Source organism: Hyposmocoma kahamanoa, unplaced genomic scaffold, assembly GCF_003589595.1.
Source record: "Hyposmocoma kahamanoa isolate Upper Pololo Valley unplaced genomic scaffold, ASM358959v1 100021, whole genome shotgun sequence".
In the NCBI taxonomy this organism is placed as follows: Eukaryota; Metazoa; Arthropoda; class Insecta; order Lepidoptera; family Cosmopterigidae; genus Hyposmocoma; species Hyposmocoma kahamanoa.
In genome coordinates, this window is record NW_020653200.1 from 9,992,491 (window position 1) to 10,018,931 (window position 26,441).

The 26,441-nt window shown below is 37.1% G+C and overlaps 2 protein-coding genes across 5 annotated transcripts in view; one reads left to right on the plus strand and one right to left on the minus strand.

The window, feature by feature from the left end:
• The window catches only part of LOC113225523 (E3 ubiquitin-protein ligase MYCBP2), a 98,975-nt gene that overhangs the window by 19,189 nt on the left and 53,345 nt on the right, over positions 1-26,441 (plus strand). Inside the window, exons 25-28 of the mRNA XM_026457848.1 lie at positions 44-168; positions 450-554; positions 1,367-1,536; positions 1,900-2,065. Coding sequence (XP_026313633.1) covers positions 44-168; positions 450-554; positions 1,367-1,536; positions 1,900-2,065 — 566 coding nt within the window. The remainder of the gene's footprint in view (positions 1-43; positions 169-449; positions 555-1,366; positions 1,537-1,899; positions 2,066-26,441) is intronic.
• On the minus strand, positions 9,458-17,867 carry LOC113227545. Of its 4 annotated transcripts, XM_026460506.1 has the most exons (5): positions 17,388-17,867; positions 16,259-16,492; positions 13,449-13,582; positions 10,964-11,152; positions 9,458-10,870 (listed from the first exon to the last, which is right to left on the minus strand). In XM_026460506.1, the coding sequence occupies exons 4-5, from the start codon at positions 11,108-11,110 to the stop codon at positions 9,698-9,700; spliced, it is 1,320 nt and encodes a 439-aa protein (XP_026316291.1). In that variant the 5' UTR covers positions 11,111-11,152; positions 13,449-13,582; positions 16,259-16,492; positions 17,388-17,867; the 3' UTR covers positions 9,458-9,697. The 4 variants fall into 4 exon arrangements, with proteins under 4 accessions (XP_026316291.1, XP_026316283.1, XP_026316274.1 ...); XM_026460498.1 differs by lacking the exon at positions 13,449-13,582 and having other exon boundaries at positions 17,388-17,675; XM_026460489.1 differs by lacking the exons at positions 13,449-13,582; positions 16,259-16,492 and having other exon boundaries at positions 17,388-17,675.

Sequence of the window (26,441 nt, forward strand, 5' to 3'; positions counted from 1 at the left end):
TCTAAGATACTCATGTGTCCCTAATATAGTCGTTTGTTTAAAGCGTGTCATACAACTGACATCAGACACGGGTGAAGTTGAGGACCTCGGTGACGAAGGCGACGCCGACGCCCCTTGCATGCATTACAACTGCACTTACATCAGCGTTACACCTAAACTAGCTAACGTGTAAGTACGTCGCTATATTGAAATAAATGCTTATAAGTATATTTATTTCAAATATACATATTTCATAATAGAACAATCCAAAGCTACTACATACTAAACTTAATACCGAATAATTGAGGTTAGGTTTATTTACCCTTGCCGTATTGCGGAATTGTTAAAAAGTGGGTATTGATCTCCAAGGACGTCGTAAAAACAACCTTTTGAAAGTTTGGCTTGACAGCTTTTTACCAACATGGAGAGACCTTTACGTTTAGTAAATAAGACCACATTTATCATTGCAGTCAATCTGAATGGCCTCAAAAGGCGCTTTTGGTGCCCGGTAACGAAGTGGTGTTCTCATTGGAGACATCTTCAGACTACCTGACAGAATACAATAAGATCAACAAGTGAGTATTTGTGTAGAAGTTTGCCACTAGAAACGATTATTGTCACTATTGTCACTCTTTGATAAGCTGTTGTTAGTAGCATTAGGCGAATTGTTTTCCGTTGTAAACCCCATCTTGAGGTGTGCCTCGTGTCAAAGTCATTACATCAATGAGTTATGTTCATATATGTATAAGTTTCAGGTTAGTTTTGTCTACCTAATTTCGGTGGCAATTTTTATAATTTAAGTATTCGACTGTAATGTCGTGAAATATGAATAATATTTCAGGATCCTACATTCCAATATTAAGTAATACACCATGATATATGAATATTCTAGAATATTTATATAATAAAAATTGCCGCCGAAATTAGGTAAATAAATCTAACCTGAAAATTACTCATATAGTAAATGTACATAAGACACAACGATCAATGAAAAATTATCGCTTTTGAAAACAGAATAAGGTCGTAAGTCTTCCTGAATTACATCATAAATATCAGTTGGGGCAGTTGATGAGGTGAAAACGATGTATAGGAATGCCTAGTGGTGTCGTCATGTCTCTTTTCCACGTTTTTACAAATGCCATTGTCTACTAACACCATTATTGGCATATGTGGTGAAGTAAATGTTTAGAATATAAATTCGTGGAATACATAAATATGTTTGCCCTTCGCCGTATTGCGCAAATTTTTAATAAAAAGTTTCTGACAACACGAACATTTGAAGTCAATATTGTGCCATTAGTTCAATGTTTAGTTTAACAGTTATGCTTTTCTCAAATTAATGTGGTACAATCTATCTAACCTATTATTCATTCTATACTTACCACAGTGAAGAAAATCATTTCGGCTTTCGCTGTCTGTGCATGGGCTATGAAGACACTCCATTCACATCGCAACGGCAAGGCTTAGTAGCTTTGGAGATGGAGCTCGTCTATGCCGGAGCTGCTTGTGCGTCAAGACTTCTAGCGCCAGATCTGGACATACCGCCACTTTCATTTTGTAAGTATTGTTTACCTAAATAATTATGAAAGACTAGCTAGACTTATTAATCACTAGCTGGTGTGTAATAAGTACTTCGAGTAGCCTACTGGACCATACCAATTTTAATAGTTATATTGGTTTTCCATACCAACTTTCATCCCCTATTTCACTCCATTTAAGATTTATTTATGTGACAAAAAGTATCCTATGTCCTTAACCTAGATCCCATCTATCTCTATACATCAAAATTGGTTCAGCGGTGTAGACGTGAAAACGTAACAGTCACTTTCGCATTTATAATATTGCTGTGGATTAAATACAAATTAGAATCAAGCTAATTTAAATATGTACTCTGAATATTGCAAATATTTTTTTATACAGCTACGATAATGGAAGTTCAAGTGCTGGCAATGATGGGCTCGAGTCCCTCGACTGCGGAGGGTGAAGCCGCGCCAGACGCGAGCGAAACCATTTTACTCTCGCGAGGACTTGAACTTTCCTCTCCACCTACAATACATCACATTCTTGACGGGCAGCCTTTGTTGCGGTGAGTCTCTTTTGAATATCATGCATACAGCCTTGTCAAGTCTATGTACGAATTTTTGTGCCTTATACAGGGCGTCTTACGGCTATGCCACACGGAGGGGAAGACCTCAAATACCGTAGATAGAACATTTTACTGAAAAAAGACTTCATTTTGATTTTAAAAACAAATCGAACTGTATTCAAAGATTTTTAAATAATCGCCAAAAAAAAAAAATCGGGAATTTAACCTGCCAAATTTGAAAAAAAAACCTTTAGCCCTACACTGATCGAAAGCCTCAATCATTAGAATTTTTTCTTCCAAATAACATAGCATTTTAAATAAAACGAAGACCATGAACTTTAACATTCCTTTCCCTCCGTATGGCATTAGAGTAGGCGTATTTCTATAAAAGGGGAGAGAAGAAGAGGTGTAATAAGATTAACTCTCTTTATTTCACTAAGCGTAGATGTAAACTAATTATTTATGCATACTTCATTGTTCCGAGCTTTTAAAATTAGAGTGACACTTAAAATTAGAGTGACACTCAACTATTTCCTTTTCCGGTGCCATATCTTGTTCCACTATAGCACTTTAGCACCCTCTACAGGCTTTCTCACGCCACAGACGCCGTCGTTACTTCTTATTATGTATGGTTAGAAAGTGGACTGCGAATGTATGACCGCGGCGAGGAATGCACGCATGGTTATGCGTTTACGTTTCAGGTTACTGGAGTACATGATTACATTACAATGATTCTACAATTATAGTGGTTATGAAGCTAAAAATGGTATATACGAGTAGCCAGTTTTAAATATTATGTATTTCTGTTAAGAAATAATAAATAGCTTGCTGGTGTATTCACACCCGGAATGCTAGTAGGTGCAAACATTACATTTTCAGTACGTACTGAAAGTGCTGTTACTATTACAATATCCTCAAAACTGTGGTGCTGTATGGTACTTATAATAATATTCGTATATAAAGAACTAAGATTCTCTTCCACGATGATGACATCAGTATCAACAATTTTATCTTATACTAGCTGTCGCTACTGCTAAGAGCGTTTGCGCCTGCGTCCGATTCGCATCCGTTCCGAATATACAAATCTAGAAAACTCGGACCGACTTCGGATGTCGCTTGTGCACTAGTCCGATACGAATCCGAGAAAATAGGAATATCGCTTGTACACCTAGAGATTACTACTAACTATTTGGCCTTTCAATCTCCGTCAACTTTCGGCATTGTTATTATACGAAGACGCAGAAGAACTAAAAAGTTTTGGGTACACTTTGGGTACCTTCTCCTATTAAATTGACTTTTCAAAGAAACATTTTATGATAATTATGACGAACTTAAACAAGATAGCAAGAAATTTATTTATAATTATTACTATTCAGTAATAACACACACTCATTCGGTGTGTCCACTTTTAATTTAATTTTATATGTATACGTATATTATACGAGTATTTATCGACACTTGCTGTTTCCCTTCCCTTCAAGCAACCGTCACCACCGCTGTGTTCGGACTAGGATCGGACGCGGTGCGCAAGCGTTATTATAAAATCTTTTAGGTCCTTAACTAGATTAGGTACCGATAAAAAAGTGGGTAAGTACAATAAAAACAAAGTAGAACGGTAGAACATAGAAAGAAATGATTTGAAAACCGTTTGCTTGAATCTCGCTTACACACACTAAAAGTCAAATAGTTGAAAATAACTTTGTATTTTCTTACATTAGGCATGATATTAAATATTTAAAAATCTCATAATTCGTAGATCACATCCTGTAACTTTTTCAATCCATTTTAAACAAAAAGTAAACAAACTAGTAATTTCTTTAATTGAGTCATACTAGCGGTTTTCCTTAAATGAATAGTAAAAATACATAACCTATAAAAGCATAAATTTAAAATTTCCGAAATCTTAATTTTAAATCCTTCAAATATTTGCACTTAGATACTAGTTTGATTGCGATTGAAATTTTCGATTTCCCAATCGATTACAAAAACTGTAATTGAATGAACGGAATGTTTTTTGTCGTACAGCACTATGCAACCATAGAGAAGTCATAAAAGATGAAAAATGACCTCACTTTTGAACTACCATTTTTCAAATACGATTTCACGATGCTATTCAAATGAATATTGTTGGAAAAAGTGACGAGATCAAGTAGAAATCTTCGAAATATATGTGAAAGTGTTGCTTATCCGATTTATTGAGTGTTTGCTTTAGAAGTTTAACCAACAAGGTTTGTTTACTTTTTGTCTAAAATGGATTGGAACAGACCATACCAACTTAAATTCTTAGGATTTTAAGGCACAAAGAATCGACAGTAAGGATATTTCGCTAATGAAAAAAATGATAATTTATTGTCAGTTTTCCTATTTTTACATCCATCCACTGACCAATAAATACGAGATTTCGACATTGCGACATTTTTCCTACGAAACATGCCGTACGACCATTCAGATGTGCGTGCAACACCCTTTGACCATTTACGCCGACGTCGGCGCACTCAGCGATGGGCACTTATCATGTAACCTTGAGCGAGTGACGGAGCCCCGAAAGTAACTACGACTACTTCGAACCGTAATTTCTCGGATTTTAACTGATGTGGATCGGACTCAGTAGGCAAATGCTCTAAGGCCCTATCATAATGTAAATTAAATACGCGACATTATTTTCTATCGCAAGAGATTCTGCTCCGATAACTATATAATAACTGACCTGATAACTGCTTGCGTGGCCGAACGGTTACCATGCCGGATGTCACGCAGAGGTCCCAGGTTCGATTCCCGGGCCGGGAGAAATATTTGTATGGCCTACATTATTTATCTCGTGAGTTTGGGTGTAATTTGTGGTTGTCTATGTGTGTGTCCATGGCACCTGCGACACAGGGTTTCCCTAGGCTATGTTGAGTGTGTGCGTTATTATTTTGGGTATCAATTCTTCTCATATACCTCTTCCAACTTCAGTCTACTTTATAGGACTTACTCACCTTTTTGTATCGCCTCTCTCCGCTTGTATCCTATCATTTTTTTTATTTTACATGTATTTAAATTTTGCCGTATTTAAAATGCCGTGTGGTGCCGGCCTAGAATAGCACCACCCCCTTCTTATCCTGTGGGTGTCGTAAAAGGCGACTAAGGAAAAAATTGTCAGAAGAAGACGGGCAGCAGCGTCTTCTACCCATCTTGGCCAGAACTGCGATCGCCAACCCGCCTGCCAAGCGTGGCGATTATGGCACAACCCCCCCTATGATATACACACCAAAGAATTGGCCCCTAGTCCCCGGCAGTCCTGCTCTTCCTAGTCACGGTAGCTGCTTTAGAAACAGGGCATGGGGTGCGAAGAATCCCCGGGGGAGACCCGGCTACCATCAACGACGACGACTGGACCTGGCAACCTACAACACGCGCACATTGAGGACCGACGCAAAGCTCACAGAATTGGAAGAAGCTATTAGTAAGTTACGCTGGGATATCATTGGGCTATCTGAAGTCCGAAGAGAGGGGGAGGACTCGATAATCCTTAATTCCAGCAACTTACTGTACTACCGGGAGGGCGACCAACAGTCCCTTGGCGGTGTCGCGTTTATTGTCCACAAGTTCCTTGTTAACAACGTGATTTCCATCGGAAGTGTGTCGACCAGAGTGGCATACCTGATACTCAGAATATCGAAACGATATTCGTTGAATGTCATTCAGGTTTATGCTCCGACCTCGACACACCCAGGTGACGAAGTGGAGGCTATGTATGAGGAGATCTCAAAAGCCATGCATCATGTCGACGAAAAAGCATATATTCAATGATGTCTCTGTGATCAACACCGTTAAAACAGGAAGTGATCACCGGTTGGTATGAGACACATTGAATATCAATATCCGGCTGGAAAGAATTCGACTGATAGAGTCTACGCTCCGACCAATACCTGCACAACTCCAACACCCCGAGAGCTTTCAGCTCGAACTTCAAAACCGCTTCGAAGCCCTCGAAAACTGCATAGATGTAGACGATCTAAACAACATGGTGGTGGACACTGTCCGTACGGTTGGGTCCAAGTTTTTCAAAACCCACCGTACCAGAATAAAGAAACTCTCCGACAAAACACTTCATGAAATACAGAACTCGGAGGATGCAAGTCACTACAGGCGGTTAAATAGGCAAATATCGAAGTCTTTGACTAGCGACATACGCCAATTTAATACAGAGCGTATTAAAGAGGCCATTGAACGGAACAAGGGTTCCAAGGTGTTCGCGAGAGATCTGTCTATTGGGCAAAGCCAACTGCGAAGCTAAAGACTGATGACGGTAGCATCATTTCATCTAAGCCTGAAATTCTGAGAGAGTTTCTATCGACAGCTATACTCCACGAAAGCACCTGTTGAAAGCGAGGTTAGAGACCCCAGAGCCAAGCTTACCCGACCGTATACCGAAGATATCCCGGACGTCAGCCTGTATGAGATTAGTGTGGCTCTCAAACAACTCAAGAACAACAAAGCGGCGGGCGATGATGGAATCACTACAGACCTTCTGAGAGCGGGTGGCAAGCCGATACTTAAAGTCCTCCAGAAGCTTTTCAATTCTGTCATCGTCGAAGGTCAAACGCCGAAGGCATGGGGCAGAGGCGAGGTCGTTCTGTTCTTCAAAAAGGGTGATAAAACACTCTTGAAGAACTATCGGCCAATCTCGCTTCTGATCCATATCTATAAGTTGTTTTCGAGAGTTATCACGAATCGTCTCGCTCGCAGGTTTGACGACTTCCAACCTCCCGAACAAGCCGGTTTCCGAAAGGGTTTTAGTACCATAGACCACATCCATACGAAAAAAAAAAAAGGTTATACAGAAGACCGAGGAGTATAACCGGCCACTTTGCTTAGCGTTTGTGGACTATGAGAAGGCCTTTGATTCGATCGAGTCCTGGGCGGTGCTGCAGTCTCTCAAAAGGTGCCAAATAGACTATAGGTATATAGAGGTGTTAAGGTACTTATACAAAAATGCCACTATGTCAGTCCAATTACAGGATCAGAGCTCTAATCCTATCCAACTGCAACGAGGCGTGAGACAGGGAGATGTGATATCTCCAAAGATGTTCACTGCTGCGTTGGAGGATATTTTCAAGCTTCTGGACTGGAAAGGACTTGGCATCAACATCAATGGCGAGTACCTAACACACCTTCGATTTGCCGAGGATATAGTTCTTATGACTGAGACCTTGGGAGACCTGAACACAATGCTCGAAGATCTCAGTAGTGTTTCCCAAAGAGTGGGTCTTAAGATGAACATGGACAAGACGAAGATCATGTCGAATGTCCATGTTGTACCCGCTCCAGTTAAAATTGGGAGCATTACACTCGAAGTTGTTGACCATTACGTATACCTGGGGCAGACAGTCCAATTAGGTAAGTCCAACTTTGAGAAAGAGATCTCTCGTCGAATCCAGCTCGGATGGGCAGCGTTCGGGAAACTCCAAAAAATCTTTGCGTCCAAATTACCTCAATATCTCAAGACGAAAGTCTTTGACCAGTGTGTGTTGCCAGTGATCACATATGGATCAGAAACGTGGTCCCTCACTATGGGCCTCATAAGAAGGCTCAAGGTCACTCAGCGGGCAATGGAGAGAGCGATATTTCCCTGCGTGATAGAATCAGAAATGAGGAAATCCGTAGGAGAACTAAGGTAACCGACATAGCTCGAAGAATTGCTCAGCTGAAGTGGCAGTGGGCGGGGCACATAGCTAGGAGAACCGATGGCCGTTGGGGCAGAAAGGTTCTTCAATGGCGACCGCGCACCGGACGACGCTCAGTGGGTAGGCCCCCCAGCAGGTGGACCGACGATCTGGTGGAGGTCGCGGGAAGCCGATGGATGCGGGCAGCGCAGGACCGATCGTCGTGGAGATCGTTGGGGGAGGCCTATGCCCAGCAGTGGGCGTCGTATGGCTGATTGATGATGATGATGATGATGATGATTTAAATTTTAAATTTGTATTGTTCCATCTTCCTTCACTTTCTCATTTTTTTTTCGTACCACGGTTACTCTCAGCTCGACCGCCATAACAGTCGGAGCGGTTTCAAATCCATCGCGAATAATCGCTAATACTGGTTCTTTACTACGTTTATAATCATTTAATAAGCTCAATCACACTACAGCCTTCGTGTACCTATATCTGTAATTTAGTTATTCAACCCATTTAGGGGTAAGTGCCTTAATAATAAAGCGTAGAGAGTGTTTTATACTGTTGTACCTGTTTTTTTACATTTACCTTTTTATTGTTACAGCCCTTTATTTTAACTTTGCTTCTTTAATAAATTTTGTGGACCGGAAGTTTCCCGTTTCATTGCCGTGATCCTGTTCACGGCTAGTTAGGGTTACCTTTTCAAACTTATATAGATCCTCTGGATCTAATGGATCCCTACGATTGGCCTCACACACACCTCTACAGCCTTTCCTCTGCCACCTTTTCCAGCACCTTTAATACCTTCAGTACTAATGGCGGGTCTCATTCTAAATCTAGTTACTGCTTCATGATTTATCATGACGACAAACACTGTATCGAAGTTAGAAATAAACGTTGTGCAAAGTTACCAGCTTTAGTGTCAACCAACCAGTGAATTCCCAGCATACTCCTGATATTTCACCTGCAGAATTTATGACGCTTGAACTCGCGGGTTCTCTACTCTTAAATACCATAACAGACTAAATTTGTTAATGTTGATATTATAAAATTAAATTGCGATTTAATTCGTGACACTAGCTGTGCCCATCTGTGCAAGCGTTGCATTGCCATTGAAAACGTGTGAAATCCGTGCTGGACTATGACCCTAATCCTCTCCTTAGAGGAGATCCGTGCACAGCAATGGGGTTTAATACATCAAAAATTATTACTTGCGTGGACGCAACAACTCACGAAATGTTTCAAGTGTTTTAAGAGTAATAATGCAATGCATACTGGAAATGTACTTACATTCATTTTTATACACAACAAAACGAATTCGCTTCGCAACTTATAATATTATGTTAAATAAGTAAACTATAAACTTATAATATTAGAGGTCATCTATACATTTGTAATTTAATCAGTTTGTTTTACAAAAATTTTATTATTCGTCGTAGGCAAACTATAATGAGGTCATTTCGCAGAACCAAGCACGTTGCACTGTTTTCATTTAAATGAACTGTAAATTGATAGGTATTAGTTGTAATAGTTGAACTTTAATAAATATATTAACCACAAATCTTATTTGATTTAGTGTTCTGCTTATCGGTTCTTAGATGTCCAATAATACCTATATATAACACACGGTCAGTTATTTGACATACCCAAAATATTAATTAAAAATACGATGTGTTTGCACAAAGTGCTTTTAATTTATTTCATAATACGAATTACAAAAATAAATAATATATTTTGTAGATAATGTTTTTTTTTTCCTAGAAACAAAGTAAACACTAAACTTGGCACAATTTTCACTCAAGCGTTGAGGTAGAGAACTCGTCCACAAGTACCTACTCGTATCAATTGACAGTCATTCGGGGAATGGTCCGAGCAGATTGTTTTGTCGAGTTAGAAATGCTTACTTTATCACTGGTTAGTGGCGCGGCCCAGGCGAACTCGCATTTACAGACAACAATTAGCCTATAAACGCGTACAGTTACATGTCCGTTGTGAGAAGATCGGCTCTTTCCACCACTATGTGGAATTCCGTCTCTCTGTACGTCTTACTATCTGGCAATACTATTTGAACTTTCTTCCTTTTTTCATTTTCTCTTCTCACGATAAAGAATATCACAATAGCTATTATAAAAAACAGTACTAAAATGCTTACAACAACAACAATCCAAAAAGTCTGTTTGAATACTCCACATCTGCTGTCAACGTAAGTGGGCAGGGATATAAAATACCCCTCCAAGGAGTACCAGCAATTGATATTGCCGTTTTCTCTCAACATATCGTGCCACTGTGATGCCAGATCACAACTACATGAAACGTTAAGATTTAGTCCATCAACGCGAAGTGTTAGCGAATTACGATTGTACATTAAAGAATCTGGTGTCACTTCTTGCATTGTATTGTTGTCTATCAGTAGTTCCTGTGGCCCTTTAATTGTTGTCACCTTTGGCAGTGCTGAGATTCCGAAGAACGCCCCACGCCTCACAGTCGTTATTGTATTATTTCTAAAGGTGATTGGCCCTGTTGTCGTGATATTAAACGCATCACTTTCCAGTATCCCTATTACATTACTGTCAATTAAAACTCTTTGTGGCATGCTAACAAGAAATGCTAAACTCGATACATGTTGCACAGAGACTCCTTCTATTTGCAAGCGATTGGTTACTTCCACATCTGATAAAAATCTACTAGGCAAGGATTTTATTGATCCCCCTCGAAGAATAAAATTTGTTGTTGTAAATTTTTTAAATGCTTGGATATTTATGTTTATGAAATCATTGTCTGATAGTTCGACGTTTGAAACACCGGTAAGGCTTGAAAATGCGAAAGGCTTGATAATATTCAACCTACTGTTACTGATATGTATATTATCCACTCTTCCACGGATAGCATGCGACGCCATTTCGTTCACGGTGCTGTTGTGAATGGTGATTCTTATTCCAGGACTGTTTTCTAGATCTACATTGGAAGGAGACCACTCCAAGGATCGCTCGTTTATAATTACATAAGGCACATTTTGCAGTTCCACTACTCGTAGTTGAATAAGATTTTTTATGGTATCTGATAAAAATATGACTCTTGAACAGCTATTGATAATGATGGCGGTAGCCATTGGTGGGATTCGATACGCCCCATCTGGACGAAGGGTCATCTCCTGGAAATAATTTTATACTTAGTATGGAATGGTAATTATTAATGTTACGACATTATTAATGAGTACATAGGTATATGTGTTAACGTTACGCACATTGTAGTCATTGGTGCAGTTGCATATGACCCTTGTGAAGGAGTCACACCGACATGATTCCTCTTGACACATGGTGGGTGTGTTGGATTGCGCGAGCGCGTGCGCACGCCATACGAGCAGAATCTGCCACCACGCCGACCAACGCATGTTGGGAGCATCACGTCACCATTACATTTAACCACCACTGCCCTGAAACGTTTAAGTATATGTTTTATTCCATGCACGTGATCACTATTAATATCACATTCGTCGCTTACCAAAGGCGCATTAGTTCTATCACCTTTTTTAAAACAATAATGGTAACGCACTAAGAAAACAAAAAAATACAAGAAACAATGTTTTGCCGTGCTTATTGACGAGTCGACTGATATAAACTGAGTCAGCTTCATATCTCCCTTTATCAGTGTCGCCTTATCAGATAGGTGTAAGTAGGTGTTCGTAGTAAATAGCTTTTACGAATCGAGCTAACCCAGCAACGGAGAATTATGTGATTTTATTTTAGCAAGGCTATCAGGGGAGATAGCGCACGTACGATCACACACACGCCTGTGCTGTTGCTGTCATGTTCTATTTTTCATATCGATAATATTAGTATATATTATCGATATGAAACATATCGATAATATGCAGCTAAGCAGCAGCAGTTATATTATAATATAACTGCCTCTGTGGCCGAACGGTTACCAAGCCGGACTGCCACGCATAGGTCCCAGGTTCGATTCCCGGGCCGGGAGAAATATTTGTATGGCCTACATTTATTAATCTCGTGAATTTGGGTGTAATTTGTGGTTGTCTATGTGTGAGTTCATAGCACTCGCGACTCAGGGTTTCCCTAGTGCGGGGCTATGTTGAGTGTGTGCGGTATTTATTATTATTTTTCGACTTCAAATATCGAGATTAAAGAAAAACGCATCTATAGAGTCAGATCAGTAGTATGTCCTTTAATGCATACTAGCTATTTATAATAACTAATTACGTGCCTGAAGCTATTTTCGCATAAAAAGATGCGATGAATTTTACTGGAATGTTTCTGACGATCGCTTCTGTCTCGGAATTCGCTTGATTTATTTTTGTCTGGCCCTGAATGAAGCGACGTTCTATGTATCGTTTCAAATAGCATATTGCATGTTTGAATTAGGTACTCGTATAATTTCTAATTTTGTTCTTCTGCAGAATAAGCAATATAGAAAAGACCAGTCGCAAAACACCTTTGTATCTATAGAAAGTTTCCATAAAAATGTATAGGTTCATGCATAGTAGCTATATTTTTTTAATTTACTTCGTACATACAGCTATTTTTCAGGATCGCCTCGTACAATAGTGTAACATTTCAATTTACTCATATGAAAATACATATCACATTCCCGTTTTAATTTTTTGATAAATATAAAATAAAACAGGAAGTACATAACTTTCTTAACGAATAAGTATTAGAAAAAAATGCGTAATTTTCCTAGCAAACTTGGAACTAATGATAAATTATTATTTTTTTCCACTAGTATTTGAAATTCGAACTAATAGTTCGCGACTAATCGATGAAATAGCTAATTTATTTGTGCTCTCAAGTTTCCATGTTTGTGTCATTTTGTTTAGGTAATGATTACGTCACTCAACAGGTGACATAAGATTTATTTTAGATATTATAGTATAAGGTAGTGAATATGCATTAGTACACTTCAACGTTTTATTTAGCCTTCGCTCTTTAAGTATCCGGCGTATTTACCTCGCCTATATTGAAAATCAAAGTGTATCTCGATCGTAAACATTTTGTAATATTGCCGCTGGTTCACGTTGGCCACAGGCTATTGAAAATGAGAATAAACTAACGCGGAACGTCCTGCTGTAGTCACGAACCAACAGGTAATAACGTAATTATCGGAAATGTTATAATATTTGAAATCCGCGTCTCATAATATTCCTCTCTCCTCCTTTATTTTTAACCAAGTGAACGAATTATCAAAGAGTTTGTTGACTTAAATGGGGCTCGGAACTACCTATACAGCAGTGAAAAATAGAAGAACTATAGACTTCTTTTTTGAAAGCAGCGTGGCGATGCTGACCTGTTTTATCGTTATCCTACCTTTTTATCATCCTCTTTTCAGGTTCCTAGCGACTTAATTTTAAAATTTGGATTCATTTTCGAATTATTATTTTCTTCGCTATTCTTATGCTAGTTTGATCCGTCGTCACTCGCATCAAAATTCTAGAAACGAGAGGACGTGCCCATAAATCACAAATTACTTCATTTCCTTATAGTTAAACTTCACATCGATTACTATTAAAATTATATATATTTTTTTGAATAATATAAGTATCACTAAGTGAAGGGACGGACAACTCGTGCCTGATAAACGACACGGCTGTCCATTGCAGTTGGAGTGCCACTCAGAGCTTTAAAGATATGAAGTGCACTGCCTCTGCGCCCATCACCCTGGGACATAAGTTGAAAAGTCCGATGTGTTTGTAACTTCACCAGTACCCTTACCCTTCAAAACCGGAACGCCTCATATTACTTGTTTGGCGGCAGAAATAGGTCAAGTGGTAGTACTTCCCTGGATGAACTCTTTCACAATGAGATTTTCCTTCCCTTTCCTCTTTTACCATTCTGCATTTTCATTTCTGTAAGGGTAGGCCACAGCAGTGGGTCAGTGTACTATATAGTGCACAGTCTCTTTAATGAGAGTTTTATGACAGCACTTCGCGTGCTGGTCCAATGTTTAGTGAACAATACAACATGTTTTTTGTTTATGTTTTCGTTCCATTTTGAAATAAACTCCCTATATAGTAAAAAATCTAAAACAATCAGAACATCAAAACGAAAGTCATTTCATTATAATCTCAGTACAGAGTACTCAAAAAAACCGACCTCAATAGTCATTCATTCAGTTTGCATACCTTAGTGGTGGAATATTGTCTTGAAATTTAAATGGGACCACTACTGAGGTACCCTCTTTCCAATAAAAAAAGATTCATCAAAATCTGGTCACGAGTATCGCATAACACATAAAAAAAAGAAAACATACCGTCGAATTGAGAACCTCCTCCTTTTTTTGAAGCCGGTTTAAAAGAAAGGTAATGATTAACTAAATAAAGTTAAACACAAAAACCGCCTTGCACGACTTATACAACACAATTTCGTTGGTTGTTATCTCGTTTATACATATATGCTCTATTTAGCTGTAACGGCAAAGTTTGGCAAGACCGGTCCCAGGTATTATTTAGACCTTTCTCAATAAATTTGCTAATTTGTCCAATGCAAACGTGTATTTTTACGTCAGTTTTTTTTTATGAGAGTTTTACGAATGTGATAAACAGCTTTAAATTGCGAACTATCTCTTCATCCCACTACCGTAATCAAATTATAGAAATAAAAGCATTCTGTTTCCTCGTTACAATAGAAATAAAGACAGGATAACTAGTAGAAATATTATCTTGTTATATTCTAGACAGTTAAACTCAGTCGTTATAGTTATAATACTTATTTTTATATTTTGTTAAATATAACTAACCAGCTAAAGAGTTAAAGGGAGTGCTGGTAATGTTATGAAGCCTCTACAATTGTAAGGTTAACAAGCCCGAATCCAAATGACCTAATTGGACTAATCTAATGAACTAATGACAAATTCAACAGTCATGCCAGTAATTATGTTGGCATCGTATGTAATTCATCGTATCGTAGTATTGTAAACCAACACGATATACCTATAATTGGAAATGTGATGTGAACGAGCTCTTACAGTTATAATAGTTATAATAATCCTTTATTCTTAACCGACTTATAAAAAGGAGGTTCTCAAATCGACTATGTTGTTTTTGTGTATGTTACACGATAACTCCGGCTTTGTGAACCGATTTTGATGGTTCTTTTTTGTTGGAAAGAGGGTACCTCAGTAGTGGTCCCGTTTAAATTTCAAAAAAATAGTCCACCTCTAATGGTGGCAAACTAGAGAATAAATGACTTTCGAGGTCGGTTTTTTTAGTACTGAGGTTATTCGTTGTACTGAGGTTATTTTAACCACCACGGCCCTGAAAAGTTTAGTTTCCAGTGGCAGGAGTCTTCTTTTAACCATAAAATGCCTGTGCCAGGAAACCCCGCTCTTCCATAACAGTTCACGTTAAAGTAATTATGTATGTACTACTACGTTCTTCCAATATTGACCTACTTGGTAGACCTAGGCTCTCTTCCTTCCGAGAGATCCGTGAAATGCTAAGGTAACATATACAGGTTATTGTTTTAGTATTTTGTTGACGAGAATTAGATTACAACCGGATACATGAATTTGACGAAAGTGACTATATTCTCACGGAGGACCTATAAAATGGTATTTAGGAAGGAACAATGGCCGAGCCGCTTAGTTAGATGACCTTAAACTATTTTTTGCACTTTGATAAAAACATTTTTGTGATGCAATTACTATTATTAAATTTAATTTAATAATTATATTGAATTATCTCAACGACTATATATACGTATATAATACATGATACGTACGTACTATAAAAATCTTACGTACCTTAGAATTATGTTTCTGAAATAGGTCAGTTTATGCTATTGAAAGTTCTTGCTACGCAGAGGTGTGTAAGATCGTTAATACTTCAGTGATTATTGTTGTTGTGACTCGCTACTAGAGGTACATATTGAGTTCTTAGATTTTCGCGATTGCTACATGGTACAGTTAATTTACAGCTCCATATTTTTCGTTTAGCGCTGTGCGATTTTAATTATAATTCAATTAGTTTGATGCAGTCAAATACAATTTTCTCATGTATATGATAATAAAACGTTCAATTAATGTGAACCAATCGCGCTTAGTTAAACCCTGTGTTCTGCAGCAGAATATCATGATATTTCTGTTGATGATATTATTTTTAAGTAATGAAACACAAAGGACTTTCTGTGCAAATAACAAATCAAAGCAAATAAAAAATATTTGTTTTTTAACTGACGCACACACTCAACATAGCTTCGAATTAGGGAAACCGTGTGTCCCGGGTGCCATGGACACACACATAGACAACCACAAATTATACCCAAACTTACGAGATAAGTAAATCGAACCTGGGACCTCTGCGTGGCAATTTAATAAATAATGTTAATAAATATTAGATAACATCACATACGTTGCTCTGACGCCAAAGATGGTCCAAAGTACTTTACTTAATAACTTTACTTTACTAACTACTTTAGTTAATAACTAAAGCACTTGTGTCATGGAAATCGGAAACAACGAATACACTACAAACAACCACAGCCAGAACCAGAGACAATATAGAAAAATTAGTTTCTACATTTACCCGACCGGGGATCAAACCCGGGACCTCAGAGACGGCGACGCCATGAAAATCGGTGTGCAAGCTACTAGACCACTGAAGTCGACAAGACAGTGGCATTATGCAATTGCAAATTTCACACTATGCTGACTGCTACCAGACATGAGTTTTCAGGACAGCCCTGTTTATCTTTGCTACGTTCATCTTCATCAAACTGCAGCAGTTGTGCTTCGTGTTGCATTTGTCACTTCACTAAACCTGTTTATCAAATTAACCCTTAAGTGGCAACTTCCCGGCAACATAATTTAAAGTTGTGTCGTGAATCAGTCAGTTGAGATTTCAGTATGAATCCAATTTAACTTTGTTACTTTGTGGAGTCGGTAGCAATAAGCTTGTGTATATTGCTAGATTATTTTAACAAACGTTTTAAGCAGGTATCCACTGGTAGTTTTGTCAAATCCTTTCATAGTCACAAACTAAAGAGTTATTGTTTGTTTTGAGTGAGGCAAGTCAAGAGTATATACTACTATAAAACCGCATGACGGCTCAAATACTTCAAAGGTACCTCTTTGTTTAGTCTTTCACATCTCAGTTTCTGTTTACACTGATTGAGAGTTCTCAAAAGCGTCGTGGTCCCTCGTACCCGGTTTTGTTTGTATAACAACAAGTTAGGAGACACCGGACTGTTAATGCCACTTGGCATTTAATAAAGCATATATATAATAGACCAATTATTTAAATATTTTTAATACGCCATAACGTCGACACAATGAAAAAATGTAATTATAAGACTAGTAGTCTTGTTAATAGACTTATGTTTATATTTTTTCTTCGCCGGCGCGGAAACACGTGGCGTTCGAATGATTTAAATATTTACACAATTTGTACGAATGCATAGATATAACCTTCAGATGGAAGTAAACAAAGAGAACTGCTAATACATAACATACAATACCTAACGTTGTATCCTATGCAATGGTTAGTTCGATTTTATATAACGCTTTCATTCTTGCAAGAAAGTACCTGCAATATACACGTTCTCTGTACATGATTTCAAGACGAAACTCCTTTCATATGAACTCACGTCAACTCATTGTTATCATTTACTTTGTTTATAATTGTAAAGTAAATAGTCAATCGTTTAAACACGTACCTTAAATACGAAGGGGTTTTGTTGGAAACACTAGTACTTTAATATGAAATGGGAATCGTCACGAGCTTCGATATTTTGGCGTAGATTAATTAAACTTGAAACTCTTGTTTACGGTTACAGTACACACTGTAACAGTAACTTTTTATCAGTTTATTTACTGTGGCTTAATTATTGTTCTCGCGTGCGGGAACAACATAATGTACGTCGAGTAGTATCGGTTCTCTCGCGAGAGACTGATGTGAGTCGGTCGAGTCGAGCTCGAGAGGCTCGAGAGTGCGCGCCACTATGGCCGTCCGACCTTCAAACCTAGGTGTATGCTCTGTTTTCTGCTTATTTAAAACTTAACTGAGAAATAGATGGTCTATGGCTTATAAAATAAGTTCTATTTTAGAGTATGTTGTAACCTCACCTTTATAGGAGGGGTAATCCGCTGATCATGCGACACGTCTAACGATGGGATGCGAACATAGACTCTCTTCTTTTCAATAAATCCTAATACAATTATGTATTTTTGTAGAAAAAGGTATTTCGCTTGTATAATTTAAAAAACGCAAAGATTGCACTTATACTTTCAAGTGTGTTAATTCTCTCAACCTGGTTGAAATGTGTTCTAGTTCCGTTGCTCCTGTTTTAACGCGCTTTATAATACTGGTTTTATCAATTCTACGTAGTAAATAATATAATTTTATATATCTATTCTGGCGTGTCATATTTACTTTTTACGAAACGTACAAAAAACTCATAAAGTCAAAATTAACAGTACATGTCATATTCTTCACGCACACCACAGATATTTGATGTGGTAACTCCATTCAGTGTTGTTTCTTTATATCAGATACATAACTGTACATAGATAAATCAAGATAGTGAACATCATAATAAGCAAATTCTTAGCAAGAGAATAATTGCTCGGTTAACCTAAAGCACGTACTTACAGTATCTCTAGTAAAACAGTTAATGTAAGAGCGACATAAAGTTATCGCGTTTAGTCGTTTCTTAGTCTTAGGGTCGTATGCCAGAACTCTACTCAATGTTCAAGTCAGGATTTGAGTATGATTTATAGCACTAGAAATCATACTCAAGTCCTTGCCATTAGTATCGTATTTCCAGTGCTTGAAATCATACTCAAGTCCTGACTTGAGCATTGAGTAGAGTTCTGGAAGATGACCTTGAATCTTTTGGCAAAGTCGTGGTCGTCGCTGATAGGGATGTACGAGTTTTGAATCGAACTTTTGGATCGTAATGGATCACGTACCTCTGAATCGATCCACAAATTGGATCATCTGATCTTGAAACAATCTCATAAAAATAGTTTGAAAATTAATTTTAATAAAAAAATTATATTTCCTGTTCGGCTTCAGTTGGTTAGGACTTTCATTTAGAGAGATATTAGGGGTTAAAGTATGAAATTGCCGTTTTATTGCAATAGGTTCTTTGAATTTTCATAGAATCTTCATGGTTTGAGGTTTTCGAATGAAACTTTTTTCAAATGGTTTCTGTGATTTTTTTTTTTAAATTTGAAACATTTGAATATCGACTTTCAATTGTTTTTGTTATTCAATTTAGACAAGAAAGATGGATACTGCGAAAATTCGAGTGATTTTTGAATACGAGTTCCGACGCGGAACTAACGCGGCAGAAACAGCCCGCAATATCAATGCTGCGTTTGGAGAGGGGTCTACTAATGAACGCACCGTGCGATTTTGGTTTAAACGCTTTCGTGATGGAAATTTCGAGAAGAACGAGTCACGAGGAAGACCGCCCACACAGGTGAATAACGATGAATTAATGAGAGATAGTGGAAGCCGATCCTAGTCAAACTACCCAGGAATTAGCGGCATGGTTTAACGTTACCTTACCCACAATATTGACTCACTTGCGTCAAATCAATAAAATAAAAAAATACGAAAAATGGGTGCCTCATGATTTGACTGATCTGCAGAAAGAAACGCGTGTTGAAACTTGTGTTGCCTTGTTGAACCGGTACAGAAATGAAGGAATATTGGATCGAATTGTAACATGTGATGAAAAGTGGATTCTTTATGATAACCGGAAAAGAAAAATGCAATGGCTGACCCCAGATCAAATGCCACAACAGTGTCCTAAAGCAAAACTTACCAATAAAAAGGTAATGGTAACTGTTTGGTGGTCTCAGCATGGTGTTATTCACTATAGTTTTCTCCGATCTGGTCAAGCCATAACGGCAGATGTCTATTGTGCCGAACTCCGAACCATGTTGACAAAACTAGCAGTAAAACAGCCCCGACTCATGAATCGATCTTCACCATTATTGCTCCACGACAACGCGAGACCTCACACAGCACGAGAAACCATTTTGACCCTTCAGGAACTGCAGTTAGAAACCATTCGTCATCCTCCGTATTCACCAGACCTTGCTCCAACGGACTACCATTTTTTTCGTGATTTGGACAATTATCTACGTGACAAGAAGTTTTCTTCCCAGGAGGCAGTACAAAATGCTTTCACACAGTTTGTGCAGTCTAGATCGTCGGAGTTCTATCGCAAAGGCATTAATAACCTTCCCATTAGATGGCAGCAATGTATAGATAATAATGGCAACTATTTTGATTAAATAAATTTGTTAAAAATTAAAAAAATAAACAATTTAGATTTTCAGTACAAATCGGCAATTTCATACTTTAACCCCTATTATTAATCAATGAGAAAAGACGTTCAGATGGCACAGAAGTAGCGATAATCGCCAAATGTGGTAGACTCATTATATAACCTTAAATGTTGCCTAACTACGTTTCTTACAGAATAATATAAAACAGGATTAACCTTACAACTCAATCGAGGTTCAGAACCACTGTTATGTTTAAATCGTGAATAAGATTTAGACGATTCGATGAGCCTTAATGTTGTATCGATTTGCTTAAAAAACACATCGATGAATCAATACAAAAAATCGCTAGATCGCATACATGTGAATCGATCTTCATGAAAATTTAATCGTAATGTCCCTAGTCGATGCAGGATCGCAGCGCGAAACTTATTGTCGCCACTTTTCTGTCATACCTTTCCCCATGCTTTCGAGCATGAATCACTTGCATTTCGTTTATACAGTGATTCAGGTGTAAGTGTGATTTAAAATTATCTTTATCTGTTTCCCTAAATATACTTACAGGTCGCACTTACGTGTGCTATGAATTATAGTTATTACTCACTTCATGTCGTCACAAGTTAGGCGCGCAAAAATTTCGTAATTTGCCTACTGCGGCATTTAGCTTTTAGGTTTAAAACTAGTAAATATTCCATTTATTGACAATAGGCAGTTCAGAAATTGACTTTTAGTTGTATTTTAATACAATTAATAACTATACAACGCTATGGTTAGGGTCAATAATTAAATTTGAATTTTCCAAACTTTAATACTTGAAAGAAAAAGTAGATTTTCCGAAAATGGCGTTTAAAAGTTATGAAAAAAGTAGAAAAATCGAGATATTCGTTTTGAGCGTGCGGTTTGTATTCCGATGGGAAATTATTTAGTAATATTTTTGTCTTTATGTGTAGTTTTTATTTATTTTAAAAGCAATATTTTATTTGCTAGGCAATATTTAAACTTGTGACTTATTTGTATTAACGAGGGGTACTATTCTGTAGGATTAAGGTATAAGCATCTTTATCTCGGAGATAATTTTCGAGATAAACGATGTTCACATCACAGTGCTTTGCCGCTAGACTCAGGAGTCATGACCCCAGGTCATGCCATAGCGTTACGTTATCATAGTATGGTTGACAGACGAAAAAAAACTTTATCATCACGCCTGTCTCCCACTGACGTTTCCGAGTCACTTGCAAAAACTGATATACTTATTTTATATTTGAATCCATTGTTTCAACGCGTTCGTCTACTCCGATACTTTTAGCTTGACCTCTAATATCGTACATAATATTTTCTATACAATATTTACAGTATATTTCTAATTCAATACATACATGCATTATGAACTTAGATAAAGTCAATAGTAGTTACATATTATGACTTTAAGGTGAATTGTTTCGGTCGTGTTTTCGTGTATTTTGTATGATCAAGTCATTGGGTTACAAAAAGTCAATGGATCAAGTATACATTTTGTGTCTTCTCCTAGTATATTACTCGGTTTTGCTCTACCTCTACACGATGTAAGTATAATAAACCTTAAAGTTTTACACTTACGATGCCGTATTCTTTGTGTATTTTAAAAATAAAATGGGATCTGTAATCGTTAGTAGGTCTAAGTATATACATTATAGTAAATACGTATAAAAATTATTGTAGAAACAGCGCTTAATAATTTTTCTGACAACAAAACATATGGCGACGTAAATAAGCCTTTCTTTGCAATCAACATGAGGAACTAAAATATCGTTCCAAAAGTTTTTTTACAATATCGTCGCCCTACTTTCTCAAACTCGTATCTTAAAGCACAAAGTTACTGAAATGCAAAAAATGGATTGTATATACAAATTTTGCAGGCTGATTGCACATCATATTTCCTTCATATTTACACACTGGCTTTTACCTATTCTTAAAGCAATGCATCCAAATTATCACCCTTGATAAGAAATTTAAAATAAATAGAAAGTTTTGCCATCTCCTGAATAAACTCTTTACAAGATACGAGTTTGAGAAAGTAAGGCATCGATATGTTGGGTTAGCCCTTTGATAACACATTTTTTTTGTTTGTTCGTCAGCGTTTCCCACGACGTTGGGATCGGAGACTTTTTGTTGCGTATATTGTTTTTATGCTTGTCTTTTCAGTTTTTTATTTATTTATTTTAAACATATAATGTATAAATTTCTTTATCAATATACATATTGTATAGTGATAACCGTTGGGATAGTTATTACATTACAAATTGACTCACATTGCTATTCTATTTATGTTATAGTTGTTTTTAGCATTTATTAATTTTCTAAATTTGTTGTAACATACTAATATTATTTATAGCTACGTTGTTGTACATTGCATTTTTTTTCCTTTTTTTATATTTAGGTATGCTTAGTATATTTATTTCTATCCTATTAACTACATTTGATTTTTTGATTGATATGTTTATTAGACTTTTCGTTTAATACAATCTATTTAATTCCTAAATGTAAGGAAGTATAAAACAATATACTGATACATTTATCTTTCTTAACACTAGTTTGTCTTATTTCTATTTTTTACATTTTTTGCTATATCCGTACAAAATTTTATGAAGTGCGGTATATCTTCTTTACTGGACAACATTTAGTACAATGTTGCCTGGGTAACACTTGATAATAATCATTATTAAGTCTAGACGGGTCTGAAAGAAGGGTCGATGATGACGAGTTTGCCTAAAACATGGCTAAACGTCAAGATGTGCATCTACCACAGATGCAGGCTTCGTGTTCCATATTTTTTGGCTCACACTCATAGCCGCACTAGTGTATCGCGGGTGCCACGGATACACTCATAGATAACCACAAGTTACACCCAAACCATTGACCTAGATCAATGACCCAAACTCACTAGAGAAATAAATGTAGGCCATACAAATATTTCTCGTGGCCCGGGAATCGACCCCGGGACTTCTGCGTGGCGGTGCAGCATGTTAACCGTTCGGCCGCGGAAGCAGTTTAAGGGATATCGACCCAGTATGCATGGTATCGTACATTACGCCGGGTCAAAGAGAGATGGCGGAACAACCTAGGCCATCTCTGAAGTACAATCTGTGAAAAACCTGATTTAATAGTTAATTTCAATTTAACAGAATTGACAGTCACCATGAGTGGCCAAAAGTTGGTTGCATACGGCTTAACTTTACACAATATTGGATTATAATCAAAACTTAATTTGTATCTTATCCACCTTATATGTTTTTGGTAAACTTTTTGCAATTTAAAACTCGGTGTAGAGTATTGTAGTGATCTGGTTCTGCACGAATCGTAATTGTTTATGCGCAACAATACTTTAAGAATGCAACCACATCTATGCTCATAACTGGATAACCTGGATAACAGTGTAACGTAAACACAATAGTACACTTACGTATAACAGCATACAGTAATGAAACTGCTAATGCGTACATGGTTCTGATATGATGATTCTAATCTTCTAATTGGAGTAAATTATTATAAAAATAAATTGTTTGAACACATAACCTTTCGCAAAAATATTGTCAAAATTTATTTGTAGAAATTAGTTTACTGTTAGTAATGTGCTGTTTAGTTTTCTTAATATGGAAAAGTGACTGTTAAGTAGACATTCTTTAATACTTTAATAAATTCTGTATTTGCAAACTTTCTTTAACCAACTCCAAAAAAAGGAGGAGGTTCTCAATTCGGCCGTACGTTTTGTTTTGTATGTATGTTACGCGATAACTCCGGTACTTCTGAATCGACATTGATGATTCTTTTTTTGTTGGAAAGAGGGTACCTACGTAGTGGTTCCATTTAATTTTGAAGAAAATCATCCACCTCTTAGGGTGGCTGTTCACGCATGAAAATTCATTTTAATAAATAGCGCCTAAATTAAGTATAAGGAGCAATTATTTCTATGGTTGATTTTGCTATTCTCCGATTCAAGGCGTTTTTCTGTCTCAATGTACGTTGAGTAGTGAGAACCGATTTTTATTATCTCCTGTGACAGGTTCTAGGGGATGAATCCGGGTTTGCGCACTTTCCGGTAACCGATTTCAATAAAACTGGGCAAATAGATGTAATTCCACGTACTTTTGAGGTCGGTTTTTTAGTACTCTGCACTGAGATTATTACTAGACACGTTTGGGTGCTCGCCAACAATTCCGTGATATGAACACACAACAATATTTACATCGTTAGTTTAATAAAAGGTGATATCTGAAAAAAATATTCAAATACATTTCCTACATGCACAAAGAGAGACTATCCAGATTTCCGTTAGATGCAACTGACGTTACGTTTACGTAATGCCCGATGTATAAGTGTTTGTTTATTTCCTTCCTATTCGTGGCATGAGCTGCTTAGCCTTACAATAAATTGATGATATAAATACCATCGTTCAGGGGTCGTCAGACGACCGTTCATATTTTTTTTCCACTTTTAGGGTTCGGAAAACTAGTGAAACGTAGTGTAAAACATTTTGATTGCTAACTAATTTTGTTCAGTCTTTACTACTTTGTGAATACTTTCTTTGCTTATTATTAGTGTGAGTGTGCATCTAAAGTGAGTATTGAAGTCGTTAGAAACCACGTAAAATATTTTTATGGCAAATTGTATAGCGCTTCTAGCGGTCACATGAAGAAATAAAATAGCCTTACCAGTATTTTACGATTTCAACAATGTAAACTCATGGTACGAGGTGCTGAATTTACTTTTCCCTCCTTTTACGGTTTTTATTACACGAGACTTCAAAATCTAATATACTTGATCACGTTGAAATATAACACGATAATATCGTCACTAACAAAAATCTCTAATGTTAAAATTAATTCCCGAAAGTTGACTTTGTTATTTGTGATAGTATTGGTTTCAACGTGCGATATATAAAAGTTCACATTTGTCTTATACAGTGCGCCCCATCATTAAAACTGTTAAAATACTCAATTGAAAATTTGATCTTACCTCAATTATTAAATGTAAATTGTAAATATCAAAAAGTGACTGTTTATGCTTTAGTTTGTTTCCGCACGTTACGGACAATCCACTTGCAAAATCTAATTGTTAATCATATTCCAAAATATTTATGTTCGTAACGCGTGTTTTAGAGACTATGGTTTCGATTTTATACGCAACGAACTACATGATTTTGATCACGAACTTGTCGATAAGCCACGTTTGCTTTTTATACGGCTTTCTGTTATCGACAGCCTGTTGAAAGAAACAAATTGAATAAAGCAAGTAGTACAAGTGTAATGGTAGTGTCTAAACAGTGTTTCGTCTACCATTAAACTCGTATTACGCACTTAGTACTTGTAGAACCCAATATATTGGGAACATGTATACCTTCTTGAAGTTGTTTCCGAATACATTTATCTCGGGCAGATTTTGCGATTAGGCAGAAACAACTTCGAGAGGGAAGCCAAGAGGTAAACTACGTAGTCTCCTCGTCAACCATACCGCAAAATTTGAAAACAAAGGTTTTTAATCACTGCGCTCTACCAGTTGTGATATACGGAGCCTAGACGTGGACACTCACTATACGGTTAGTCCACCAGTCGAAAGTCGCTCAGCGAGCTATGGTCGGAGTTTCTTTGAAGGACAATGTACGGAACGAGGTTATCCAACAAAGAAAGGTCGACAAGGTCGTCGACATAGCTGGTAGAATAAGCAAACTGAAGTGGCAGTGAGCTGGCCATACCATCGAAGAACCGATAACCGATGAGGGAAGCTAGTTCCTGAATGGAGACCACGGTTCGGCAAAATCTGGTGGTAGCAGATGGATACGACGAGCTGAGGACCGGGCGAAATGGCGCGCATTGGAGAGGCCCATGTCCAGCAGTGGACTGCGATAGGTTGCAGGTGATGTCGATGATGTTATTTATTAATTCATCAGTATTTTGTGTCGTAGTAAAGATTTTTTGACTGATTGATTATGTACAAAACTATTATATGGTTTCGTATTATGTAACTTTTTTCTATTATTATAAGGATTATTTGCGATATCAAACAAACGAAAAATGTATGTATAAAAATTTTTAGTATTTTGCCTTACCGCCTGTATAGTTAATGAAAAGGCAGTAGGCACTGAGAAATACCTTAAACACCTTTCAAATTGCATTGACTGACTGCAACTACCTTAATACCAACTATTAGACACAATCGCCGTTCGTAACCCTATGGAAATCTAAGCACGTATTGAAATGATTCTATGCAATACAAAGCGTGGTTATGTGGTAATACAATTATAATAATAAATACTATTTATTGACGCAGATGTACCACCACCATCATCATAAATACACTTATTTATTATTAAAAATAATATGTTAAATGGACATTGTACATAAAACCGTATTAATAGCAGTAGAGCTACTTGTGAAAGAGTTCATCCCGAGCAGTACTGCCACTTTACCTATTGCTATCGCTAAGTGTTAATATGA